A 14,322-nucleotide genomic window follows, 5' to 3' on the forward strand; every position below is an offset into this window, starting at 1 on the left:
GTCATCTCTCTTGGAGACATAGCATAGACCTATTGTTTTTTTAAATGTTTATAAACACATTTTCTCTAGAACAAGGCAAAACAGATTTATGTTATAGAACACGACTGTAAAGAGATAGAGATATGCAGATTAGAAATATGCTGAGCAAGCGGATTACGTGCGTTGATTGATATTGCTGAAAACCGGTGAAGGGGGAACATCAAATTCAAATCGAGAAAATAATCTGTAGCGGCTCACATTTAAACAAAGCATCGTCCAGAAACATAGCCATACATGTTTTTTTCTTTGAAATCATGATTGGAATTTTTAAAACCAAACGAATGGACCACTATCTACCCGGTTTTAAACCGTGGGCCGAGGTATCTCCAAAATGAACACTTCGCAAATACTGAAATACATGAAGTATGGCTCCACAATCGCAGCAATTGGTCAGTATGGCAAATGGGCGGGGTCATTTACGTCAAATGGCATTACGAGTCTTTCATTGGTTAAATCCTTTAAAGGACCCTTCTGTTATTGGTCAAAATATGTTGCGCTGCCATTGGTTTATATTACACACACCGACAGTTTTGAAAACTGCATTTTACTTCAGAAAGCACGCTAACTACAAAGCAAGGCATCAGTCTTTGCTCTAGCTACATTTTTCTTCAAAGAGGTAAATCAAATTACTACATAGAATTCTGGAGCGACCCTGTGTGTTTGTTAATCTGTTTTTCATGCATGGTACGTTTAAAGTATATTTTAATGTTTTGTTGCATGCATCTCTAGCCAAGGGAGACACTATTTGCTTTCAATCGAAACCCAGATAACTAGTAGGTAGCAAATATAGATTTACTTGCAGACGTGCGTTGATTAAATCATTTACAAAACAGCCGTGGCATTTAGGGTCCAGTTGATTACGTCATCTAGCTGGTGAAAGATGTGCGATTCGTTTGATCAGTGTTCATTGTTCGTTTCATGTGACTTTTACCTTTTCTAATATTAGAGTCCGCACATTGTTACAATGTTCCAAAGGGACGACGGTGCCCAGCTCCAGTGCACTGTCGTGGTGGAGCGCCTGAACTCCTCTGGCCAGGCCACCAAACGCCAAGTCATCCGGAAGGCAGCTGTTCTTCTCGGTCGCAACGAGTTCCAGGAGTTAATTCTGCGCGTGCACGACGGCAAAGTCGTGCCCCAAAGTTACACGCTCAAAGAGTTCCAGCTTTTTACCCGGTTTGCCAAGGATGGCAAGTGCACCGTCAAACTGCTCCCCGAAAACATCCAAGTGCTCTTCTCTGACTGCCCGCCCCACCTACTAAACATTTTCCTGAAGACCTTGAGTATAAAACACCAGGCCTGGCAGACTAGCAAACCTATGACAGACCGAGAGAAGCTGAAAGCCTGTCTGCCCCGCAGCTTCGAGACCATCAGCCCATTACAGCAGAAGGATGTACAGAAGGCCAGTGAGCTGAGGAGTAAAGTGAACGCGCCAGGGCTCTCTAAAGGTCTGGTAGTGAGGACTGGTAATGAGAGAACTGGAGGACAGCAGGTTAAGAGACAAAGGACGGACTGTGACTCTAGTCCAGTGAGTTGAKTTCATATCCTCAGTGACTTGGTCATTGCTCCCCAAGCTGATATTCAACCTGGTTTGCACTTAACAACCCTGGTAGTGGGAATGCATTGCATGCCATTCAGCCCAGTCTGTTTATCACTGATTTGGTTTCGTTAGACATAAGATGGGTTTGATGTCCAACATTTTGTTAGCTGTTAGGCTAGTCGTTGAATTGAATTTTAAAATGATTATGCTCCGTCTTCAGTTGAAGGCACTCCACCCAAGCAAAAAGCCCACCCTGTCTCTACCAACGGCACGGAAGTTGAACACAGAACAAGCCGCTGTCCTCAGTGCTGTGTTGAGTGGGAAGAATGTTTTCTTCACTGGCAGTGCAGGTATCTACCTTCCATTCGAAGCTGAAATCATTACTTTCATTGTATGAGTTTGATTCAWACAATGACTCATACATTCATCATTGTATGAGTTTGATTCATACAATGACTCATACATTCAGGACCCCCACATAGTGTTTTGGGCTATTCAAGACTGTTCTGTCTTTTTGTTCAGGCACAGGGAAGTCCTTCCTGTTGAAGAGGATTGTGGGCTCGCTGCCGCCCAAAAGCACCTACGCCACGGCCAGCACGGGCGTAGCGGCGTGTCACATCGGGGGAACCACGCTACACAACTTTGCTGGTTAGTCACCACACCACCGAATAGGAGAGAGCTGTCTAGAAATGGCAGTCTCAACTCTAACAGTTGTTTCAATTGACACATTGTGATAGTCCCCGTAGTTAGCTTCACAAAATGGTTTACTGTCGGTTACCAGAACTGTACTGTGAGCCTTTAGTGGAGTGWTGGCTGAACACTCATCTCGCTATCTTCTTTCACCTTCTCTATTTCCTTGTCTCCTTCCCACCTTTTCCAAATTCTCTTTAACCTCGTCTTACCCCATTTCTGTCTCAGGTATCGGGTCAGGCTCAGCCCCTCTGGAGCAGTGTATAGAGCTGGCCCAGAGGCCCGGRGTCCTGCAGCACTGGACTAGCTGTCGCCACCTCATCATCGACGAGATCTCCATGGTTGAGGCCCAGTTTTTCGACAAGCTGGAGGCCATAGCCAGGTACTAGAATCAGCACTCACACCCTATAGAATTTAGCGTTGTATTATATAATTAMGTTTATGGGCTGAATCCCATCTTCAGAAATGCCAGTCCCATTGATTCTATACACAATTTTAAGAATTATGTACACATATCAACTGACGTGTTGCTATTCGAGTTCATTGCGTATAATTCTGCTATGATTTCTTCTATTGACATGTCGTTGCTCCAGGTCTCTGAGGAGGTCCACAGAGCCGTTTGGAGGAATCCATCTGATAGTGTGTGGGGACTTCCACCAGCTGCCCCCGGTCTCCAAGGGAAAGGACAAGGCCATGTTCTGCTTCCAGGTCAGAAAGCCTGGTGATAATGGTGACATGTCATGATAATGCTCCACTGACTCCCACCTTGAGCRTTTCTCATTACAGCATGTCAGTCTAGCCATGTTGGGATCCTAACATTCTAACACAGAAGCTTGCGTACAACATGTGAATAATTAATGCATTACTAATATCACTGACAGATTTGGCGTAAACCTTTGAGTTATGTTTAACTTATACAGTATTTCAAGATGATACCTGATATGACGAGGAGAGCGCCATACATTGAAAAGGCTAACCTCTCGTTGACCTCTAGTCTAGAAGCTGGCGGAAGTGCATCCATCTGAACATGGAGCTGACTGAGGTGCGCAGACAGACTGACCAGTCTTTCATCTCCCTCCTGCAGGCAGTGAGGGTGGGCAGGTACAGTACACTGAGCAGTGGACAATAGGCAGCCATTTTAAATGGCTGTTCTGGGCTTTTTCAATGGGTGTATCTCAATAGTCTGAAGCAGCTTCCTCCTTGTTTCATGAAATACAAGATTGGTAAAAGACATGCTTTCACAAAGTGTGACTTGGAACGAGAGGAGAGAGTCACTTTATAGACTGTTGAGAAGCACCCAGTGTGCCACCAACCAACTGATATCCATGGTCTCATGACAAAATGCCAGTTCTACAGTATACCATATAGTTTGAGCCAGTAAAATGGAATCCTAATCATGCAATATTCTAAATCATTGTATTGTCAATGTCCATCATTAAATCCCAGAGTCACAGAGGAATTCACTGCCAAGTTGATGAAGAGCGCCTATCACAAGATCGAGCGGGATGGTATCCTGGCAACCAGGCTTTGCACTCACAAGGACGACGTAGAGCTCACTAACGACAACAAGCTCCAACAGCTGCCAGGTTTGGTGTTTTTTCTTTATTTTTGATTATTTTAATGACTTATCACCCACAGTTCTTCCATTGTTGTGAGACAAACCGTTGCCTTGAGACAAGTGACAATTGGCTATTATTGTGTGTCTCAGGCTTGAGTCAGCTCCTGACAGGGCYGGTCCAAGCCTCTAAGTGACTGAAGTGACCGCTTAGGGCCCCATGACCACTAGGAGGCCCCAGACCAAAACATTTTATAAATAAGCCACTGACTTTTAGTCACTCACTCAGATATATTAACATGGAATAAGTCATGGCAAAATGTTTAGAATTGCAGGAAATATTTTTTTAATTAATCTTTGCTGTCAAGAGCAGTGGAGACCACAAATGTTTTGCCCGCTAGGTGGGGGGCAACAATTTCGCTTGGGGCCCCCAAAAGGCTGCCTCATGACCGCACAGGACCTTGAGGGTCTCGCTTCCAAAGGTGTTTTTGGGTGCTAACACAATTAGCAGGCCATTTCAGGAATTTGGGGTCGTACGTTTTTGTTTAAACAAATTTAAATCACTGCAGTTATTACAACTTCCATTAACAGGTCCCGATCATCATAAAGGCAAAAATATTTGACATATCTAAAACCGTGACAGCCCAGATGGAGAAATTGTACAATGATTGCTCTGCAAGTACAAAGTACGAGCTCTCAAACACATGTGGCTTTAAGATTGTTGGACGTCTATGAACCTTGTCATGCATCACTGCAACGAGCCATCACATTAATTAGAAGTGGGACATGAAGTCCCACGTACTGAGAACATGGAGGAGAGGCTCAACAGAACCTGAAATGACATTAATACCTTTGTTGCTGAGTAGGTGAGGGACTGCAGTAAGGTGAGCGCCATCTAGTTGGTAGGTACCCAGGACTGCTGTATATTGAACTGCATTGCCCCCTAGAGATCATACACGACCATATCAGAATTTTGAATTCATGTCGTTTTTTTTTAATTCTGTTTTCTGAAGAAAAACATGGCAGTTTAAACATTAAGTGCAATTTTACAATTGTCACATCTCAAGCGTAGACACACCCTATGATTTAAGTAAGCTAGAACCAATGTAAGGACATGGTCTTGTTTTTGATTTGTGAACCCAGCCTTGTGCTGCCCTTGTTACTGGGCAACCTGTGGTGAGTGTTTGCCTGCAGCTACCATGAGTGCTCTGTGTGTCGTGCTGGTTTCAATGGTCATGGATTCCTACTGAGATGAAAATTGAAAGTAGGGTTGTCACAAAAATATTTGGTGTAAAAACAATTTCTACCCCAGTTGTTTGAAACAAAATCAACATCCATGTGCTGGTTTTGTTCGGAGACCCCACTGAACATGTCCTCTGTCGGTGACTCAAAGTCAAATACCATCTTGTAGCTGTTTGCTGCCTATGTACTTTAGGTTACAGATCTGGGATCTGCGTGTCATATTGTGAGGGTTGCTAAGGTGTACCCCAATAGTAAGCCTCTGTTAGCATGTCTCTCAGTGAGCTATTAAACAGGAAGAGGGTAACCATTACTGAGTTAAATAGGCTGCAAAAAGTGGTGATGTGATATCAGGAGAGCTAAACGGATGTGCAAGGACAACATTTGAAGAACGTGGTACCAATCATTTAGGCTCGGGATGGTATSAAAACTGTTGTGGGGTTACAGGACAAAAGTAAGGATTTTATTTTGGCATTAGATGGGTTTTAATTGACAGGCAACTGGTACAGGTCTTCATTGAGTTGTATCTCAGTTTTGATGTACACGATTTTAGAATACATTTAAAAACCAGCCTCATGAACACGACCTTCCCTTTGATGAATGCAGTGTGGTTGGCACATTTAGACACTGCAAACCCAGAAAGGGCCCTGGATCTCACCTGACAACATGGAGTAAAAAAAATCAATGGATATTTTGGGCGGGGCTGTCAGGAGATGACTCACGCCTGTGACACACAGCACTGGCCAATCGTCACCTGGTTTCCCCTCTCCTGCTGAGCAATTAGACCTTATTTTAAAAAATTGCATATTAACAGTCTACTGGGATCCATGTTGCCAAGGACAACCACTCAAAGGTTTTTAATAACTACAGACCAGTCACCAAGGGGTAGACAATAGCCAATTACAATAATTTTGGCACCATGATTGAGCTCTGTAAATTGCGCTCTGTATAACACTGGCGTGTTGTGTAAGAAGGACAAGCAACAGCTTTTTTTGTCAGTCAGACACTCTTCCCATCCTGTCTGACTGTGCCCACCCTCTACACTCTTCCCATCCTGTCTGACTGTGCCCACCCTCTACACTTCAAACTCAACTCTGGACCTGGAAGTTCCACTTAAAAAAAAATATAGAAAATAAAAAATCATTGTTGCCCTCTAATCAGGGACTGATTTTAGACCTCGGACACCAGGTGGGTGCAATTATCAGGTTAAACAGAACCAGCAGGCTCCGGACCTCATAGGTTAAGAGTTGACTACCCCTGCTCTACACCGTGAGTTGCATCCTGTCTGACTGTGCCCACCACCTACACTGTGAGTTGCAGGGCCTACCCTCTTGCTCCCGGTTTAGAGTCCCCACTGTCAAGACTAACCGGTACAAGCACTCCTTTATCCCTACGGTCATTGCCCTTTTCAATACAGGGAAGAGGTTGGCTACTCTGTCAAACTGGTTTCATTGTCCTTGGTTGTCATTGTCCTTGGTTGTCATAACATGGTGGTAATGACTTGCTGCTGATTATTTGTCAGCATATTCTTGATATTGACGTGATAATTTGAGAATGTTGCTTCGTAATTTTACTACTGCTTTTTGTGCTGCTGCTAATGTTGCACAGTCAGACAGGATGGAACTCACGGTGTAGACGGTGGGCACAGTCAGACAGGATGGAACTCACGGTGTAGACGGTGGGCACAGTCAGACAGGATGGAACTCACAGTGTAGACGGTGGGCACAGTCAGACAGGATGGAACTCACGGTGTAGACGGTGGGCACAGTCAGACAGGGTGGAACTCACGGTGTAGGGCATGTGTGTCAAACTCATTCCACGGAAGGCCGATTTGTCTGCAGGTGTTCACTCCACCCTTGTACTTATACCTGTTTTTACAAATTAGTGACTTTAATTAGTCGAACTCCCCTCACCTGGTTGTCTAGGTCTTAATGGAAATGATCCTGTCAGCCCATGACTGTAGTAGCCCATTGGATCCATGTGGATTTAGTTTGTCTCCATATGCTCCCCCTGATGCAAAGCCCAATGCCTTCTGGGACAAATGTAAGTAGAAACTTGATAACTTGAACTGTGTGCAACATTTTAAAGGGGTCTTCTTGCTTCCAGGGTCAGTGCGGGTGTTTGAGGCTGTGGACAGCGACCCTGCACTGGTGAAGACCATAGACAGCCAGAGTCCCGTCAGCAGGCTGCTGGAGCTTAAAGTGGGCGCTCAGGTCAGTGCATGGAGACTACTCCCTCAGTGGTCACAGCTGAATAGAGACACATGCATCTTTAACCTGTTGAGCTAGCTTGAATCAATGATGATCAGACGCATGGTGTTTTTTAACGTCATTTTTATTTTCCATTGTGATATGACTGCTTACTGACTAAACTGATTTGATTCCTATCCCCAGGTCATGCTAACAAAGAACCTGGACGTCCAGCGTGGGCTGGTCAACGGGGCTCGAGGTGTCGTAGTGGACTTTCAGCCGTCGAAACAAGGTAGATTCAATATAGAGTACACTTACACATCAATAAACAGTAGGTTTGAGGTTAAAGTATATGGTTCAGGTCTTGGTTAACACTGTTTGCTCTACAGACTCGGTAACATTTCAACTATCTACTAACCCTAGCTGTAATCTTAACCCTTATCCTGAACTTAACCCTTATTCTAACCCTAACCTTATATAGTAGCAGTCCATCAGTCCTTTGTGACTCCTCAGGGCTCCCACGTGTGCGTTTCCTGTGTGGCACTACTGAAGCGTTGAAGCCAGAGCGCTGGATGTTCAAGGCCGGAGGCGGGCTCTATCTGAGCCGCCAGCAGCTGCCACTCAAACTGGCCTGGGCCATCTCCATCCACAAGAGCCAGGTGAGGCGTGGCAATGACCATATGAGACCCTACGGTGTGCTTGGCTAAACTCTCTAGAACGGAGTAGGGATTCAACATATGAGCCATTCAAATACAAAGAAAATGCATCCTTCCATCTCTTCTTGGAGGTGACCTGATACAATTGATTTGGTTAAAGTTATGCAGTGCATCTGCTGCTTTCTCCTGTCCAATAATCTTGGATCRTTGATAACGCCCTCTCCGACGACAAATGTGATGGACCTACGTCCTATGTTTGATCACATTCCCAAAACGCAATCCTCTCCCTTTGGCTGCGGCGACGCACCCCTACCAAACTGTTACTGCGCAGATAAATGTGATATCTGGTCAACTCCAACTAGTCATGCTAATCACCATAATGTTTTTATCTAGCCAATTAAAGTTCCACAAGGCAGAGACATTAAGGGGAGGGGAAAGGTGGCATGCGCCTGGATGAAATGGAATCCAGCCTCCGATGGATGACCGTTAGCCATTCTCACTCCCTCCTATGTCACCCCATGTCTTGCCACTAAACTGCCAGACAGTGCTGGACACAGATCYGCTGAGTTGGACCCTGGGTGTTATTACGCAGTCCACCCCCCCTGCTAACCCAAGAACTGGATCTCATTACTCTGAAATGTGTCCATGTGATTGGCTAGATGGATAAGCAGAGCCCTCTGGGTAATTGAGTTCATTGGTCACTGTCGGTGTCATCAATGTTTGGTTTCCCCTCGACGGAGAGGCAGCGGTAGAATCCGATGGCGTGAACAGTGTCACAGGATCATAACCTTGTGATAATTGCAGCTTATATTAGCATCAAAGATGTGCAGCCCTAAGCAATATGTCTAGATTCTGTGTTCATATGATTCATTCTCTATGAATCATTGTTTTTCTGCAGCTATCCAAACACAGCTAGTTTTCACTGCATATCAGGCTGACTGATTTCACATCACGTGTATCGAATAGGTCTTCCTGTCTGTATGATTGTCTAYCACATTCTGTCTGTCCATGCGTCTGTATTTGGGGCATGTCTCTTACCCACTGTGTGTCAGGGCATGACGCTGGACTGTGTGGAGATCTCCCTGGCGCGGGTGTTTGAGAGGGGCCAGGCCTATGTGGCGCTGTCTCGGGCCAAGAGCCTGGAGGGGCTAAGGGTCATGGACTTTGACCCCCATGTGGTCCGTGCCGACCCCGACGTGCTGCACTTCTACAGCAAGCTGAGGAAAGAGAGGCTACTGTTGCAGGTGAGTYTCTGTGTGCTTAAATTCAGACTGTGACAACCATTGTGGATAAAGTCAAGGGGTGTGAATATTTTCTGAAGGCACTGTRCATTGTGTAAAAATACTAATTCTTTGAAGCAATGAAAGAACTGCCTTTTTTCTCGGTTGTTTTTGGGGGGGTGGGGGGACTGGTGACCTTAGCAGTTTAGTTGCGCGTTAATGTTATCCTACTGTGTACTGCCACCCTGTGTCAAGAGATGCAATGTTTTCCAGAGGTTTGGCCTCTGTGATGGTGGGTTAGGTCTGGCAATGATGATCTTTGTTGGGTGTGGCCATCCACAGCTGTGTGACGACTGTACGTCCAAAGCAAAGGGCTTGTATAACACTCTGTATCTCTACAGGCTTCAATGAATGAGTTTGTGGGCAAAAGTAACAAGGAGAACCGTTGGTGAGAAGGAACCCCTCAACAATCCAAACCGTGCAAACTTTTTTTAATTTAACATTGATTTGTGGTTTTATTTCCATCTTTCAAGTGATYGTCTCGTGCTGTCTACTTTTTCTTTTAAGGATATACACAGCATGGACTTTTGTACTGCCAACCACTTTTGTTTAATCTTTATATACCTGTTATTTATTGTCATGACCATGTGGGAATGTTTTTTTATGATTTTTAAGCAAATAAAGTTTTAGTAGAACTATACTGAAAAGCATCATGTAAAGTTTTGGTTTCAMGAGCTAAAATAAAAGATCCCAGAAATGTTCCATATGCACAAAAGCTTATTTCTCTCAGATTTGGTGTACAAATTTGTTTACATACCTGTTTAGTAAGCATTTCTWMTTTGCCAAGATAATCCAACCACCTGGCAGGTGTGGCATATCATAAACTGCATGATCATTACACAGGTGCACCTTGTGCTGGGGTCAATAAGGCCACTCTCAAATGTGCAGTTTTGTCACAGAACACAATGCCACAGATGTCTCAGTTTGAGGGAGTGTGCAATTGGCATGCTGACTGCAGGAATGTCCACTTCTCTACCATCAGCCACCTGTCATTTTAGAGAATTTGGACGTACGTCCAACTGGMGACCTTGTGTCACCATGCCAGCCCAGGACCTCCACGGAATCTTCACCTGTGGGATTGTCTGAGACCAGCCACCGGACAGACAGCTGATGAAACTGTGGACTATTTATTTCTGTAATAAAGCCCTTTTTGGGGTGGAAAACTCATTCTGAGTGACTGGGCTTCACTCCCCAGTGGGTGGAYCTATACCCTCCCATGGCTGTGCCCCTGCCCAGTTGTGAAATCCATAAATTAGGGCCTRATTTACTTAAATTGACTGATTTCCTTCATATATGAAATCATTGCATGTTTATTTTTCCCCAGTAGACTTTGTACTGTAACTATGACCAGTTTCATTTCAAGGCTTGACCTATATTGTAAAGTCATAAACCAAAAAGACATTGGATTGAGGTATTTAGAGCATCACATTCTCAGGCTTACATACTCAGAGTACCAAGAAACATCCTGTTTGATTTCCAAGATGACTTGGGGCTCCTTGATTGCTTCAATGTGGTTTAATTGGTCARGTCTGTACCCAAACAATTTGAGCTTCTACTTTTAAAAATCCACCTTTCCAGAAACAAGTCTCTCACCGTTGCCACTTGCTATAGACCACCCTCTGCCTCCAGCTGTGCCCTGGACACCATATGTGAATTAATTGCGGTCATAAACGCCATCGATAAGAGACATTACTGTGCAGCCGTATTCATCGACCTGGCCATGCCTTTCAACTCTGTCAATCACCACATTCTTATCGGCAGACTCAACAGCCTTGGTTTCTCAAATGATTGCCTTGCCTGGTTCACCAACTACTTCTCAGAGTTCAGTGTGTCAATTCGGAGGGCCTGTTGTCCGGACCTCTGGCAGTCTCTATGGGGTGCCACAGGGTTCAATTCTCGGGCCGACTCGTCTTTCTCTGTATACATTCAATGATGTTGCCTCTTGTGGCTGGTGATTCTCTGATCCACCTCTACGTAGAAAAACACCATTCTGTATACCTCTGCCCTGCTTTGGACACTGTGTTAACTAACTTCCAGACGAGCTTCAATGCCATACAACTCTCCTTCCGTGGCCTCCAACTCTCTTAAATGCAAGTAAAACTAAATGCATGCTCTTAACCCGATCACTGCCCGCCCGTCCAGCATCAACTACTCTGGACGGTTCTCACTTAGAATATGTGGACAACTACAAATACCTAGGTGTCTGGTTAGACTGTAAACTCTGCTTCCAGACTCCCATTAAGCATCTCCAATGTAAAATTAAATCTAGAATCTGCTTCTATTTCGCAACAAAGCATCCTTCACTCATGCTGCCAACATACCCTCGTAAAACTGACCATCCTACCGATTCTCGACTTCGGCGATATCATTTACAAAATAGCCTCCAACACTCTACTCAACAAATTGGATGCAGTCTATCACAGTGCCATCTGTTTTGTCACCAAAGCCCCATATACTACCCACCACTGCAACCTGTACGCTCTCGTTGGCTGGCCCTCGCTTCATACTCGTTCGCCAAACCCACTGGCTCCAGGTCATCTACAAGTCTCTGCTAGGTAAAGCCCCGCCTTATCTAAGCTCACTGGTCATCGCAGCACACGCTCCAGCAGGTATATCTCACTGGTCACCTCCAAAGCCAATTCTTCCTTTGGCTACATTTCCTTCCAGTTCTCTGCTGCCAATGACTGGAACGAACTGCAAAAATCACTGAAGCTGGAGACCCATATCTCCCTAACTAGCTTTAAGCACCAGMTKTCAGAGCAGCTCACAGATCACTRCACCTGTAACGTAGGGAAACCACACTAATCTTCTCTGGACCAACACATTCATGTTTGAAGAAGTAGAGGGGACACAGGGTCTGCAGTGCTTGGAATTTTAATGCAGTAAAACTCCTGAGTGGTTAGTCACCTGGCCAGTCTTCATTCACTGGCCACAAAGATCTGAGAAGTTTGCATTTATCACCAATACAAGCAGCAGGTTGGCCATACACAGTCTAAAATGTACATATGTGTAATGGCTCAGGTTGCTGGTGTTTACAGAACTGTATTTTGTCCAGAAAAAAACTATTAACAAGATGTATTAACATTCATGGGTAGAACACAGGCTCTGGTCTCAAGCCTTCCCTGACACTGCACATCTGTACTATTTATAACAGATTCCACAGCTGCAATAAACTACTGGAATTGACAAGTTCATTTGACGTTGTGGAAGAGCTTGTGCGCTACCTGTGAGAAAAAAGGAGAAATAATTAGTTCAATATGATATATTTTAATTTACAGATTACTACCCCAAAAGATACATTGATCACATGTAAGCTTGACATTTTCCTGCATGCAGTAGTGTGTGCGCTCACAGGGTTCCTAAAAAAACACCTACACAGTGGTCACGTGCATGTAGGAAGTCGAAGAGTTCCTCTGTGCATTCCTCCTCAGTGTGTGATCTTGAGCCCACTCGAGCCGTGCAGGCCTCCAGCCTCTCCCTTGTGTGGGCGCAGTGCTCTGACGCCTCACACTTTGCCCGTATTGTTTCTAAGGGATCCTGGGAGAGACAAACACAGCTGCAGATGACTCATCACTCATCAGTACCTCTCAATGTATAGAAAAAAAGTCAGGGAATCTTAATTTGCGTGTTCATATTCAAATATTCATCAAAGGACAGTGTGGTAAATGTAAATTCAACTGTCTTACCACCATGTCTTCTTCCTCCTCTTCTTCTTCCTCTGCCGGTGCCTCTTCCTCCTGGTCAGTGACAACGTTAGTGGGGTGCAACATACACCTTGCATATAAACATTTAACAATTATCAAGTATTCATTCTACAAAAGCCATTTCTGTTCGTCACAAGGTTTCATCTGACAGGACTAACTTTCTGAATGAGATCTATAGGAAGTGAATTTGAGTTGATCTWTTGTAAAAGCAAAGAATAATATTAGGTTATGGGTTCAATAGCTACCCCTTTCTTATATGTATAATGTTAACTCATCAACCTGATTTATTAAAATGATCTAAAACTAGTTTTCATACCTAGGTTGAAAATTTACCTAAAACTAGTTTCTTTCTAAATATAAAATCCTGGTGTAAATAACACAGGTGGTAACGACGTCACACCAATCTCAATCTTCCATGTTAATTAAACGAGGGATGTCCWGAGCTAGCTGCCAAGGACGCACGCCTGGCTAGCAATGCATTTAGCAAGTTCCTGTATGTAGCTAGCTAGCTAATAGCATTCGGGTTGCATAACTTGATTCATTGGTAGGATTCGCAGAGAAAACTACATTGCAAGAGGAAGGTTTTGATATTGTGCAATACCTCATCATCAGGCTCCCCATTCATTATCATTTTGTTTTCGAAAACCATGATTATAGTCCTAAAATTGGCAAGGACAACACCGGCAGAAGACACACGACCTAAAGTTAGATCACCAGCTTTGATCTGGAGGACGTGTTAGGTCACACGCAGGAAATAGCTAGCTAGAAAGTTCGCCGGAAGAATGTTTCTTTTCGTTCACTAGATGGCAGCCCTCCAACCATCTCCATAGGATTGGTATGGGATCCTCCCATCTGATGCGCTGGGGGAACCAATGTTCTGATATATTCTGCCCGATGGCAAGACGGATTGGAAACAGTGTCGTACACCAACATGGCAGCGTTCATGGACACGAGAATATTGTTTAGAAAATGTTAAGATCTACGGTGTCTGACGGAATCGCGTGAAAGCAAAATTGTACGTATAAAGTGTAGACTAGCTTAAGCAACAACAAAAAATCCACTAAACAAGTTCGCGAAAAAAAATCTAGCACCCGTTCACTTTGTGTGAGGGTCTTTTTTTCACGCACAATTGTATACCTTCATATTTTTATTTTAATCATCACCGGTGATGGAGTCAACAGAGTGAGAACTGCTTATTTACTAGCAACAAGGATGTTAAGTTAGTCTCTAAATTAGCCTAGGCTGCCGATAGTATGGGTCCTGGATCTGCACTATCGTCTAGGATTTATGTGCATTCTCTGTAATACACTCGGGACCGGCTTGGACATAAACCATACTTTAAAAAAAAAACTTTATTTAACAACTCAGTTAAGAACAAATTCTTATTTACAATGATGGCCAAACCCGGAAGACGCTGGGCCAATTATGCGCCG

General features: G+C 44.2%; 2 protein-coding genes across 3 annotated transcripts; one reads left to right on the plus strand and one right to left on the minus strand.

Moving 5' to 3' along the window:
* The first annotated feature begins 563 nt into the window (after positions 1-563).
* Positions 564-9,887, plus strand: pif1 (PIF1 5'-to-3' DNA helicase homolog (S. cerevisiae)). Its single transcript, XM_024010068.2, has 13 exons — positions 564-655; positions 986-1,564; positions 1,797-1,926; positions 2,099-2,224; positions 2,495-2,648; positions 2,860-2,974; positions 3,261-3,367; positions 3,713-3,852; positions 7,167-7,273; positions 7,454-7,541; positions 7,763-7,908; positions 8,958-9,149; positions 9,527-9,887. The coding sequence occupies exons 2-13, from the start codon at positions 1,004-1,006 to the stop codon at positions 9,575-9,577; spliced, it is 1,917 nt and encodes a 638-aa protein (XP_023865836.1). The 5' UTR covers positions 564-655; positions 986-1,003; the 3' UTR covers positions 9,578-9,887.
* A 2,156-nt stretch (positions 9,888-12,043) lies between these two features.
* Positions 12,044-13,640, minus strand: LOC111979357 (cytochrome b-c1 complex subunit 6, mitochondrial). 2 transcript variants are annotated; one of them, XM_070448972.1, is made up of 4 exons: positions 13,491-13,640; positions 12,872-12,922; positions 12,557-12,722; positions 12,044-12,405 (listed from the first exon to the last, which is right to left on the minus strand). In XM_070448972.1, the coding sequence occupies exons 1-4, from the start codon at positions 13,536-13,538 to the stop codon at positions 12,377-12,379; spliced, it is 294 nt and encodes a 97-aa protein (XP_070305073.1). In that variant the 5' UTR covers positions 13,539-13,640; the 3' UTR covers positions 12,044-12,376. The 2 variants fall into 2 exon arrangements, with proteins under 2 accessions (XP_070305073.1, XP_070305072.1); XM_070448971.1 differs by having other exon boundaries at positions 12,872-12,959; positions 13,491-13,629.
* Between the last annotated feature and the right edge of the window lie 682 nt (positions 13,641-14,322).

Source organism: Salvelinus sp. IW2-2015, linkage group LG19, assembly GCF_002910315.2.
Source record: "Salvelinus sp. IW2-2015 linkage group LG19, ASM291031v2, whole genome shotgun sequence".
NCBI classification, from domain to species: domain Eukaryota; kingdom Metazoa; phylum Chordata; class Actinopteri; order Salmoniformes; family Salmonidae; genus Salvelinus; species Salvelinus sp. IW2-2015.

What these genes read in the sequence shown, in the direction of transcription:
- LOC111979357 (XM_070448971.1), bottom strand. Translation starts at nt 13,510, where the DNA reads ATGGGGAGCCTGATGATGAG. An exon ending in ATGGGGAGCCTGATGATGAG is followed by an intron (nt 12,960 to 13,490) that starts GTATTGCACAAT and finishes TTTATATGCAAG; the next exon opens with GTGTATGTTGCACCCCACTA. An exon ending in AGGAGGAAGAAGACATGGTG is followed by an intron (nt 12,723 to 12,871) that starts GTAAGACAGTTG and finishes TGTCTCTCCCAG; the next exon opens with GATCCCTTAGAAACAATACG.